Source organism: Mchenga conophoros, linkage group LG6 (assembly GCF_057382185.1).
Source record: "Mchenga conophoros isolate Kocher_MC1m ecotype Shallow Benthic linkage group LG6, M_conophoros_male_GT1.1, whole genome shotgun sequence".
In the NCBI taxonomy this organism is placed as follows: Eukaryota; Metazoa; Chordata; class Actinopteri; order Cichliformes; family Cichlidae; genus Mchenga; species Mchenga conophoros.
Genome location: NC_140531.1, coordinates 42,953,171 through 42,965,528, shown reverse-complemented (window position 1 = coordinate 42,965,528; position 12,358 = coordinate 42,953,171). Strand labels below are relative to the sequence as shown.

The following is a 12,358-nucleotide window of genomic DNA, read 5'->3' as shown; positions in this document are numbered from 1 at the left end:
TGGTGAAAGTCAGTGACAGTGTGGGGCTCCATCACTATGAGTCTAACCTGGAACTGAGCGTGCTGTCCCTGCTGGTCTGCACATCTGGGTGTCTGCAGACTGGACCGAGGGTGGTGTTAGTGGAGGTGCTGCTCTGTGGGGCCGGGCGGCAGCAGCTGGTTTCAGTCAGCGCACCAACAAACTGAAGACATTATTTACTGTTCATGGCGCTGCTGAACCTCGTTAACATGAACTTTACATGAACCCCCACCCGAGCCCCCGGCGCTTTATTTAAAGTGCTGTTTTCCACAAACGTTGCTTTGAGACATTTGGCACAAGGTGAGCTGCAGACAGCCGGGACGCCGTAACGTCTCAGAGACACATTTTTCACTCACAGCATAGAAAACAAAAGACATATTAAAACTGAAAAAACACCGTCCACACCTGCAGCTGCAGGTTACAGAAACTCAAACTTTACATAACAGTCACTGAATCTTCAGAGGATCTGCAGCTCAAACACCGGCGGCCGTCTCAGGGATTATTTTCTGTCATTTTTATACGTTTATCTGCAGACGTCATGTGTTTAAATCCAGCTGATCAGCTGTGATCAGAGCGTGTTTCAGTAAAAATCTCTCTCACACACACACACACACACACACACACACACACACACACACACACACAGTCTGATTAACAGTAGTCCCAGGATGCTTCCTTCTCTAATCGGCTCACTGCTTCCTTGTTAATTGCGGCGCACTAATGTTGGCGTGTTTTGTCCCCCTGCAGCACCCGTACCCATCGGAGGAGCAGAAGAAGCAGCTGGCTCAGGACACCGGCCTCACCATCCTGCAGGTCAACAACTGGTGAGTCACCAAGCAGTCGCAGGTATTTATGGGAAGGCTGACCTTTGGCCCCACCCTGAGCCTAATGAGGTGGGTGGGGGTGAATTCCTGCTGAGTTTCCTCGTCTCCACTCTCAGGAGGATGGAGGTGCTTAGTTTGAGAGCTAATTGGAGCTCTGAGGTGGAGACCCGAGGGATGCTCTGCTGGGAGTATGCGTCACCTGCACCTCACCTGTGCTAATGTTGCCAGTAGAGTGAATAAATGTCCGCATCCACGTCTGTTTCTCCAGCACAGCTGCTCTGTGCCCAAATAAACTCGTCACTAACAGTAAAAGTCTGGGTGTCGAGGAGAGAAGGCAAACGCAGGAAGCTAGGAGAAGGATGCAAGGAGAGAAGAAGGAAGTGAATTCACTTCAGTTTTATTTACACAGTACCGAATCACAACAACCGTCGCCTCAAGGAGCTTTATACTGTAAGGTCGACCCTACAATAACACATACAGAGAAAAACCCAACAATCATATGACCCCCTGTGAGCAGCACTTTGGCGACAGTGGGAAGGAAAAACTCCCTTTTAACAGGAAGAAACCTCCAGCAGAACCAGGCTCAGGAAGGGGCGGGGCCATCTGCTGTGATTGGTTGGGGTGAGAGAAGGAAGACAGGATAAAGACATGCTGTGGAAGAGAGACAGAGGTTAATAACAGATATGATTCAATGCAGAGAGGTCTGTTAATACATAGTGAGTGAGAAAGGTGACTGGAAAGGAAACACCCAATGCATCATGGGAATCCCCGGCAGCCTATGTCTATTGCAGCATAACTAAGGGAGGATTCAGGGTCACCTGGTCCAGCCCTAACTATATGCTTTAGCAAAAAGGAAAGTTTGAATCTTAAAAGTAGAGATAGTGTCTCCTGAATCCAGACTGGAAGCTGGTCCCGAGTGAAATGCACGGCCGTGAGGTCACACTGCCTCCGGTCCCGTTACCTTGGCAACAGTTACAGTTTTTTACAGACGCTAGGACACATGTCTCAATACTTAGGTCACGTTTGCAAAACTCCTCACACAGTGAGCACAACAGAAGTCTATGTGGGCTAAACTGAGGACCAGTTATCATTGTTTTGGCACAAAATGCATTCAATGACTACATCTCTCAAATTTCATGAATTATCTTCTCACTCAGACACAACAACTGCCAAAAACCTTTGTATGTACAGGACATTTTGCATGTGCTTACATACTGTTTCCAAAACTGTTAAACTTATGGCCAAAACAATAACACAATGCAAAACTTAAAAAGACAGCAAAATCCAACAGCAATATTTTATTGAAACATATTTTAACTCTAAAAATGCAGTTTAACCAGCCACAGCTGATCCTCATTGTAGATGAACATCTGCACAGATGTTACTCCTTCAATTTTTCAACTCCTTCAATTCTGGCAGCCAGAAGATTCTTTCCTAGGTGTGTTGCCCTGATGACATAAGATGTGATGTGGATGAGAACCTGTGGCCAAATGGAGGAGACCGAGTAGATTAGCATTACTATTGTATGTGTATCAGTGGATGGTGTGTATACAAATTCTTGTATTTTGGGATTACTTAGTGCAGAAACATAAAAATACATAAACAAATATTAACGAATTCTGCATGATGTCTGATTCATTCCAGTAACATATATTGAAATTATAAACAGAGATGTGTCCTTGTTTTACACAAGAAAACACTGTAATGCTACATGTTGTTAGTGTTTTTCAGGTCATTGTTTTGTGGGTGACAAAGTGTGTTTGTCGGCTGTCAACCTTTGCTAGTGTTCTGGAAGAATGAGTTTATTTGAGACCTGAATGAAGTGTTTTGGTAGTTGTAGTGCATTTTGAATGTGAAATGAACTGCTTTGCCAAGCTGACGGTCAGTTAGGAGAATTGTGTGAAGAGTTTTGCAAAAGTGACCTAAGTATTGAGACATGTGTCCTAGCGGCTGTAAAAAACTGTAAATCTGACACAGCGAGCGTGAAAGCTTAAGTTTAATAAAAGGGCGTCTTCTCGCCAGGCTCCAGTGATCCTCACGTCAAAAACAGGAAGTCGAAAATATCCGATTACTGTAGAAAAACAAAACCAGCCCCCACCACCTCCGCCTGTGTCGCCATCCCTCCAGTCAGAGAGGCCACGCCTCACACAGGCGAGTTATGTACACACCCCGCACAGGGTGTGAGTCTGTGGGGCTGGCTCACTGCTGCCTCTGCTGGTCGTCAGAGGAACTGCAGGCCTTCATGTTTCAGCCCGTCGGGTTGGCGTGTGTATTCGTGTTTTATGAAACAAAAGATAGAAACAGGGTCTTCTCTCTGATTTGTGTGTGTGAGGGGTGTGTGTGTGTGTGTGTGTGTGTGTGTGAGGGGTGTGTGTGGGTGTGTGTGTGTGTGTGTGTGTGTGTGTGTGTGTGTGTGTGAGGGGTGTGTGGTGTGCAGTTGGTGTAAATGGCATTTTCATGGCAAACAGCTGGACTGGTTTATTTAAATACGCCCTTGGTGGTGGGGGGTGCTGACCTCAAAATGACTCCCTCAGTGGGCGGAGCTTCTACATGTTTTACAAGCAGGCGGTTGGGGAGTGTGTGTGTGTGTGGTGATTAATAGATCTGCTTTGTTTAAACACTGACTGTACAGAGCGGCCCGAGCCCCGCCCCTCCCTGCCCCTCCTCGCCGGGCGGTGGGGGTCAGGAGGCCGATCGTCCTTCGAGGCTACGCCCGAAGTTTTCATTATTTCAGAGAAATCCGGTTCTGGTCTCGTTGTTTTCCTCTGGCTTTAAATGTGTTGGAGGCAAGAAACAAAATGGCGGCCTAGTGCTGCAGAAGGATTGTGACCACGGCCTCGCACGCGGTCCCAGATGTAAGACTTTCAGTCGCCCCGGCAGGTCGGTTCTGGAGGTCTGAGGAGCAGGAAGGTGGATGGTGTTTCCTGTCTGAGACTTGGAAACGGCTCCTAGCAGGTTTTTGAGTGCGCCGGTTCCAGCGGCGACATCTTTGTGGTGATGGGGCTCGCGGTTCCTGTGGGAGCGTACGTCTTCTCTGCAGTTGACCTATGCAGAGTGACCATGTGACCTCTGTAAGAGGCCTACCACACCGTTGGACCATTAAACTCCTGGGTCCTCACTCTGTGCTGGGGGCGGGTTTTCAGCACGTCTTTGTCCCTCCTGTCTCTCCCGTCTCGCTCCTGATGGAGGATTTTTCCCTGCAGGACTCAGTAAGATCAGCTTTCATCACTGATCCTTTTCTCAAAGACACGCAGACCTGAATGTTCACTGACACTGGATGACGATCCATTATATAATCAGTTCACGAGAAGGTTAAGCATACTCCTCCTCACCTACACGTTCTTTGTTCTCAGCCTGGCAGGAAGGTGGGGAAGAGGGCGGAGTTATGTAGTCCCGGGCGTGTCCAACAGGTCGAAAGGATGTGATGTTTGCTACTGAAGGTGAAAAGAGTTTTAAATTTGTGCTTTTAACAGTTACATTGATGCTGCGATTATTATTTCATGTGCTGACTCGATGAAAAGTGGAGGACTGGCCCCGCCCACAGTGTTACCTGCTGCAGAAGATACCTGGATACCTGCATTTCCAGCATGTTTCAACATTTCTGAGAGGAGATCATTCGTTTTTTCTTTGGATGTTGACCAAAACCAGATTTACCAAAACGTCCAAATGAAACCGTGACGTCGGAGTGATCTGAGGCTGTCGGCCGAGCTGCGCTGTGCAGTGCGAGCGACGTTTATTTCCTGTTTCGTGTGTCCTGATGAGCTCGTGCAGCCTCGTGCTAACGGGCTGACTGACCTGGAAATATTCTCCCCCCACCGCGTACCTTTTTCGGTCCCCCAGAGGACAGCTGTGGCCTTTGTTTTTCTGAAAAGAACCCCACCCCCCCCCCCACCCTCCTGTTGAAATGGTCCCTCCCCACCCGGGGCTCAGGGTGTAGGAGGACATAAATCAAGCAGGAAACCACGGAGCTTTTACTTGGGGGGGGGGGCTACATAGGTCTTTAAGTTGAGGAAGACCAGAATGGGGGGGAATGACTAATTGGAGTAGCTGGGGAGGTCACAGGAGGTGCCGGGTCGGAGGTCACGCATACCAGGATGATGGCTTTAAGAGTGTATTTAGGAGACGTTGCCAGTGCTCGCCGACGGCTTCCCATTGGTTAATCTCCAGGAAGTGATCTGATTGATTTGTGCTGATCATGTTAAACCGTTTATTTGCACAGTAACAGGTCAGATGGACCCGACTTCTGTAACACGCCTGCATCGGGGCCTCGATGTTCACGTAAATGACGGTAAAATTTAAACCAGTGGACGAGTTTCCAGTGAAGCCAGTTTGAGCTGCTGGGTGTTTAAACTTGACCTGAAGCGATTTATCAGTAACGAGTTTATTGTTGTCGTTAAAAACAAACTCTGACTTCTTTTCTTTGACTTTCAGGTTCATCAACGCGAGGCGGCGGATCGTTCAGCCCATGATCGATCAGTCAAACAGAGCAGGTGAGGTCTCACAGGTGTATTAGCGGCTGTTTTGTTTCCATTAAATCAGAAACTCCTCCAGTATCCGTGCTTTTCCACCGTGTCTGCGTGAGCTTTCCAAACACCCGACTGGGACTGGAACGCCAGTGGAACTCGCTCCGCGTGTAAGGCGAGCTGAAAAAGCGGCGTCTCGCTTGGTTCCTCGGAGCGTTGGAGCGAGCAGAGAGGCTTAAACTCTGAATGGCTTCTAAACCCCGGCGGGGTTAGCTCCAGACAAAGACACTAATCGCTTTGACCGACCACTCCATTCAACGTTTGAAGCCGGGATTAAAACAAATAGGAGCCCCGGCTACAGTGGAGCTAAAGTCCTGTTAGCCTTTTGGCCCTTGAGCTTTCTTAGCATTAACCCCGCGGCTGACTTCCTCACAAAGGTTTGGAGACGCTGCTGAAAGACGGCGGTGAGAAACAGCTTCAGCGACCGAGGCCGATTCCACCACGAGGACCAAAACCTCTCCGTTTGTGTCCGACCGATGGCCCCCCCCACCGCGAGAACGTCACAGCTGCTTTAACAGATGTGACGTTATTCGAACACGTAATGCAGTGATGTGATGTTACATTTCCTTTACGTTTCGCCTCTTTTCCTAATACAGCACGAGTGAAAACAGTCGTATGATATTTGGAAGCAGTGGTTTTCTATCGATTCGTGTTTTTACCCCACAGCAGAGTGAAGGAGGCTTTCATGTGAAGCCAGCTTTTATTAGAAGCAGGCGCTAACCTCCGATTCCACGTGTCCTCGCTGTAATTGGAGCGCGCTTAGCTGCGCACAGGATCGCTGCAGGATCTGCTTCTATTTTGCTCTGTTAGGAGATACAGCGTGACCCGCTGACGCAAACCCGACGCTTCCTGTAACCAGGGGCGCCACTCGTAAAGGGGGAGGCGCTAACGCAGCTGGCCTCAGATGGATGAACTGAGGGGAGGCAGTCAATCACATAAAGGAGGATTATTTTGGACTGTGGATCATGCAGAGTTACTCTGCACAGACTGTAGGTGTAAAAAAAAAAAGTGAACATTTTGAGACTAAAGAAGATGGGCGGGAAAAAGATCACGGATGGACCTGATTGGCGCTCAGGTTCTCATGTCGACAACTGTAATCGGCTTGATTTTTCCTGGTGTTTGCGTGTGGACCTGAACACGCCTTTGTGTGTGGGTGTAAAGTGGAGGCTGTGGCGGTGTCAGTGCAGGCCGGCCGACGGCCTCGGCGCCCTCTGCCATTAAAACGAGCTGTCGTCTCTGTCCGCAGTGAGCCAAGCGCCGCCGTACGGCCCAGATGGCCAGCCAATGGGAAGCTTCATGGTGGACGGTCAGACGCCCGTGGGAATCAGACCGCCTGGTAAACACACACAGCTTATGCTGCTGTGGGTTTGATTGTGTTACATTATTGCAGAATCTGCACATTGAAATCAAAGTTTAGATTTAACACAGAGAGGACGGCTTATTGTGAACTGAGCTTCATGCAAAGCTACAGTCACGCTGCAGAGATCAGTCGTGGCTGATTTCATAGTTTCAAAAGCTTTTATTTACAGAGGAGCTGAAGGAAGGGGGCAGTGCTTTCATCTGTGTGTGTGTGTGTGTGTGTGTGTGTGTGTGTGTGTGTGTGTGTGTGTGTGTGTGTGTGTGACAGGTCCGATGGGTGGTGTAGGGATGGGGATGGGCGTGGAGGGACAGTGGCACTACATGTAGCACCACCGCCTGCACCCTGCAGCCTGAGGAGGCGCCCGGCGTCGCAGGAAACCACCGTGAGTGACGCCACACAGAGCCAGCACTTCCTGCATTCTCTTCAAATTAAAGGCGTTCTAGTGTTTTCAGTGGACCCTTTGCTGCTTAAAGGGGCTTTTAATTTGAAAGAGATCTTTAGACTTTCTTGTAATCTGGATGTTTGAAGTGAATCTGCTGCTATAAAGATGTGACAGAAACACCCACAGCCTCGGCGCTGGCGGCACTCAGCCGATGTCAGTATGTCGCTCGCTTTGGATTGATCCTGAACGGCTCCAACAGCCTGAGCTTCATCTCCTCTCAGCACCTCCTCACTAATTAAAGCCAGTTCCCTCTGATTAAAGGTCAATGAATCCTCTGAGAGCCGCTCCACGTTCAGTCTAATGAACTGATCGTTAGCGAGAGGCGCGCTCATCTCTTTATTTGATTACACAGAGTCCAATTACTCTGTAAGCAGTTTTTATTATTAAGCAGGAGGGAGGGAGGGGGAAGTCAACGAGATTTTCTTCTCTCAGCTTTTACTGACGATGCAGCTGTCAGTGAGACACACACACACGTGTGTATTTATATCCTTGTGGGGACATCTCACTGACATGCTTTTCCTGGCCCCTCACCATCACAAGTGAATGCCTGACCCTAAACATGACCTAACTGTAACTAAAACCACATTTTGAGTGGCCTTCAAACTCGTGGGGACCGCAAAGCTGTTTTTCCCCACAAGTATAGTAAACACACACACACACACACACACACACACACACACACACACACACACACTGGTTCCGGAGGCTACGTCGGGCCTTCCTCCTGATCTTGACCCTCTGTGTTTCCTCTGCAGGACTCTGATCAGGTCTGCAGACCCCATAGCGTGGAGCGGGACCCCACGCCTCTTCACCTCCTGCCCATCAGCTCTCCGCCCTGTGGGCGTGGCCTGATGAGGAAACACCTGAGCTTGCCTCTGTTCTCGGCGGGCCTTCTCAGAGTGCTCCACGGACTAAAAAGAGAAACGTGAGGTAAGACAGTGATCGTGAAGGCAAAGATGAACACTGTCCACCGCGCGTTTCTGGATTTGATCACTTCCTGTGATGTAATCTCCCAGAACGGACAGATCTGCAGCTCGGCTTCCTCTCTGCGCTCGCTGATGGACTCCTGAAGCCGTTTGCTCTGCAGACAGACAGTTTTGGACCATAGACCCCCTGAGACCTCCCTCTCCGTAAATAAAACTGATTCTGTGGATTTCTGAGTCTGATTTTTGACTCCTGCTGCGTTCGGTGCCTCACTGAAATAAAATGTCAGCGCTTCAGTTTTTTGTCCAGCTCAGCTGTGACACGTTTCTATCCAAGAGGAAAAAATAACAAATATTCACTTTGGGAAAAAACTGAAGTAAAAAAATGAATAAATTGAGAATGAGACTTCTTTTAAGGTGGAATGAAAACGTATTTTGAACTGCAGGTGACATTCAGCTCCCGTGGATCAGGTAAACAAAGATGTTTAACTGCACATGTAATCCTGAAATATGATCATGTGATTCCTGCAGCCTCATCATGCAGCTGTTTGTCTGCATGATGAAGGAGACTTGTTTCAAAACGTGAGTGTGTAAAAGGCCGCCTGTTAACAACAACAACAACAACATTGAACGTACATTTCAACAGTTGATGGTCAAAAACAGGAGCTGTCATTTATTCCTGTGTTACTGAATCGCTCGGATGTCGCGAGGAGTTTTTATCGGCAGGAAAACAGATTAAAGTCCAAAATTTCTGCCTTCCTCCGACGCCTCAGTGAGCCTTATGTTTCACACCCCTACCATAACACACAGTCCCACAGTGTGCTCTGCGACCCCCTGGTGGGCTGTGATGGTACTGCAGGTGATCCCCATCACTTATTCACAATAAATGAATTTAAATTGAACAAGTTAAAATTCTTAATTTTCCTAAATTTAAGTGGAAAGAAATAGAATTTCAAATTTATGCTTTTGTGACGTTTGTTCATGTCGTAGCATAAACACATCAGCTGCTCCACGCTTAGCCTGAATCACACAGACTCACTGGGATTGGCTCCAGAAACTCAAATATTTTTGTCTTTATTGATATTTTAACAGGAACTAGTGACACAAAGGCTCCGGGTTTAAAACCGACTGACTTCCTGCTGTTCTTCATCTCTGCCCTGTTTGGTTTTTAATGCTGAACTCGTTCATTAATGATCCGAATGCATCACAGCGAGACGTCCACAACAAGCTCCAATCAGCCCGATTTATGACTTCATTCAAGTTTCATTCACTATAATGTTTTAAGTTGTGTTTCGGGCGAGCATCACACGGTTTCTGTCTTTAAACTGGTCTCAGATCAGCGTTCAGTGTCCCAGCTCTACTGCGTCGTTTTGGCTCCACGTTTCTCTTTAATCTCGATTTTTTTAAAGTGAAAAGGCTCCAGAAATGAAAATTCATCGTGTTTACAGCTCATCCTGATATTTGAAAGATTAGCTGTGCCGGTGAGCCCCGCCCTTCACCCTATGGGGATAGGCTCCACCCCTCTGTGACCTTGTAGAACTGCTTCTGACCTCGATTAAACGTGAAGTTTGTGCTGTTTGGTTTCTGTGCACAGAGCTCGGGTTGATCTGTTGGTGTCCCGGAGGCGGAGCTTTTCCTTGGCTGCAGTCACAGTGTGAAGCTCCGAGTCTTCGTGTCTTGTTTGCGGGTGTCGCTCAGCTCAAGTCACTCCATTCGAATCGACGCTCCGGGAGGTTCAGTGGCGACGCCTTCAGCAGGCCTGATGGGAAAGATCGGCCCGTCTGCCATGGAGAGATTTGTCCCCCTCGTGGATCTGCTGCCCCACTCTGGGAGTTTTCTACATGTGCCTCATTTCAAAGGCGGCTGACACAAAAACAAAATCATTAATCTGCTTTGGATCCTCTGCGGAGCTTTGACTTCAGATGAGTTGTGACTGACAGGCTCCATGGCACGCCCATGTTTGACTGCCATCTTAGGGGATTGTGGAAACTGCCTTCATCTCTGCTTTTAAAGAGAAATGAGTGATTAGTTGGCAGCTGTCGAGCGTCCGTCTGAGGATCCAGACTCGCTGTCAGATGCACAAAGAAGAGCCGGGACGCGACGAGCTGACGGCTGCTGGGAGCGTAGCTGGGAACAACGGCGAGAGGTTTATTGTTTATCGGTGACATTTCCCACAGACGAAGCAGACAGTGAATGCATCATGTCAGATGTGTGACAGACAATGTTCAGAAAGTTCAGAGTTCACGTTCGTGGTGACGGCCAAAGTCAGCAGGGAGGTGACTGCGCTAGCTCCACCCGAGCTGGACCTCTGGGCCGTGTTTGTGCTGTTGGAGCCTTTTAATGACATCATGTGACCAATCATATAGCTGCCGTGAGGTCACTGTACTAACAGACCGTCCAAGAAAGCAGAGCTCCGGGATTGGTGTAGACTTAGATAGTAGGATTCTGATTGGATGTTACTGATTGGCCGGTATCTGTGTCTGTGGATGATAACAGAGCTTCCTGGCATTAACTGTGCCAACCTTTGGTCCAAATATGGTCACCAAAGACTGATGTCACAGCTACCACCATCATTTACATACAGTCTATAGTTCTGGTATGTGTGAGCACACAAACATAAATACGTCCTGTGCTCAGATGGGAACGAACCGGAGCACTAACAAGGTTCCTCCAAACACAGTCGCCTCGGGCTTCAGTCCGAGGAGACGTGAATCTTCCTCCCTCAGCAGCCTCCCCCACACTAAAACCCTCCCCCCTCCTTCCAGCCTCCTCTGAGCGAGCCGACCTCACAGTTGGATAATTTATTGCCTTTAATTAAGCGGCTGCTTCAGGAGGGATGAAATGCGTTCCTCTGTGTTTGGGGCAAAAGGGGGAAGGTATTCAGTGTCTCGCAGAGGAACCAGAAACTCATGGATCCTGGTTACTGTGGGGAGGAAGTGGGGAGGGAGGGGTCAGTTTACCCCGACTGGACAGGAAGTCGCTTATTAGAGACAACCGACCGTTCACCTGAGAGCGCGCTCAGAGTTAGAGCACACATCCTGCAGTCTGTGAGGTCAAAGGTCATTGACACAGCTGAAAATACTCATAAAAAGTAACTAAAAATTCTGCTGATTAACTCATAAAATAAAAGTATCCATTTTAAACAAAGTCTGCTGTCAGGCCCACCTGATGGGTGTGGAGGCGGAGCCACTAAATCGTACGCACCGTACCTTTAAATCCTTAAAAAGAAAGTAGTCCCGGGACGGCACATACGCTAAAACGCAGAACAAAAAGTGTTTTTTCCCCGAGCAGAGAAGCGCTCAGATCCACCTGTGCTGAGGTTCTGCTCTGTGGTCCGTTACAGTCAGAGACGAGCAGGAAGCAGGTGAGGGTTTAGGGGCGGGGCTACGCGGTGATGGATAAGTCATTATGTATGGGTGTGGCGGATCCACCTGCTCTTCGAGTCAGCCGGAGGTCGCTCGGACTCGGGTGATGTCATCTTTTAAGACCGCCCCGACGCAGCTGGATGACATCAGCGACCACAGTCGAGCTCGAGTTTTCACCTTTAATACCGAGATGTTCACGCTGAGGGAAAGCCGCCATCTTTGATGAACCTCTGGGTTTATTTCCAGGCTTTATTCCCCCCTCACGTCTCCTTCTTGAGCCTGCTGGAACTTTATGGGCCAACTTTAAACTTTTTAGCTTAACTGGAGCGAAACAGGACGTTTCCCAAAGCGCTTCATTAAACTGTCGTTTTCCAAAACAAGAATCACGTTGTTTCTCAGAGTTACTGGAGGGAAGCAGAAGGAGAGGACGCGACGCTCTTCACCGTCAGACCCACAGTCCTCTGCTTCTCACTGTTCGGGCAGAACAGGAAGACGTTTGGACCGACAGCATAGCGACGGCGCCTTCTCCAGCTTCTTGTATTTCAGTCTTCGATGGAGGTAACAAAAGTTCGACTGAACCCTTCAATGACCGTGTCTGTTCCACGAGTCCCACGGCTCGATTTCCATTCATGTTTCCAGGTCCCTGTGACCTGACGTAGCTCCTCCGGTCTGAGGGCGCAGCTGGAGGATGTGGTGGCGTCAGGTTTTCATGTCCTGACTCAGGTCAGCCAGTTACAGCCGAGGCAGAACGAGCTCAGGGCTTCCCACAGGTCCGTCCAACATTCCCTGTTTCTGGAGCAGCGCCGGATGTTCGGCATGAAGACTTTGGCTCAAAGGAGGCCTCGAGACAGGGTCAGTCGGCGAGGAAAGAAGCCTCGTTGCTTGGTTTCGTGTTCTGTTGGC

General features: G+C 48.9%; 1 protein-coding gene across 4 annotated transcripts in view; it reads left to right on the top strand.

The window, feature by feature from the left end:
- Positions 1–8,317, top strand: part of meis1a (Meis homeobox 1 a) — a 28,172-nt gene extending 19,855 nt beyond the window's left edge. For all 4 annotated transcript variants that reach the window (XM_085278250.1, XM_085278249.1, XM_085278252.1 and 1 more), the window contains exons 9-13: positions 766–842; positions 5,274–5,332; positions 6,612–6,701; positions 6,993–7,107; positions 7,923–8,317. In XM_085278250.1, the coding sequence (XP_085134376.1) occupies positions 766–842; positions 5,274–5,332; positions 6,612–6,701; positions 6,993–7,051 (285 nt within the window). In that variant the 3' untranslated portion in view covers positions 7,052–7,107; positions 7,923–8,317. The remainder of the gene's footprint in view (positions 1–765; positions 843–5,273; positions 5,333–6,611; positions 6,702–6,992; positions 7,108–7,922) is intronic.
- Positions 8,318–12,358: the final 4,041 nt, after the last annotated feature.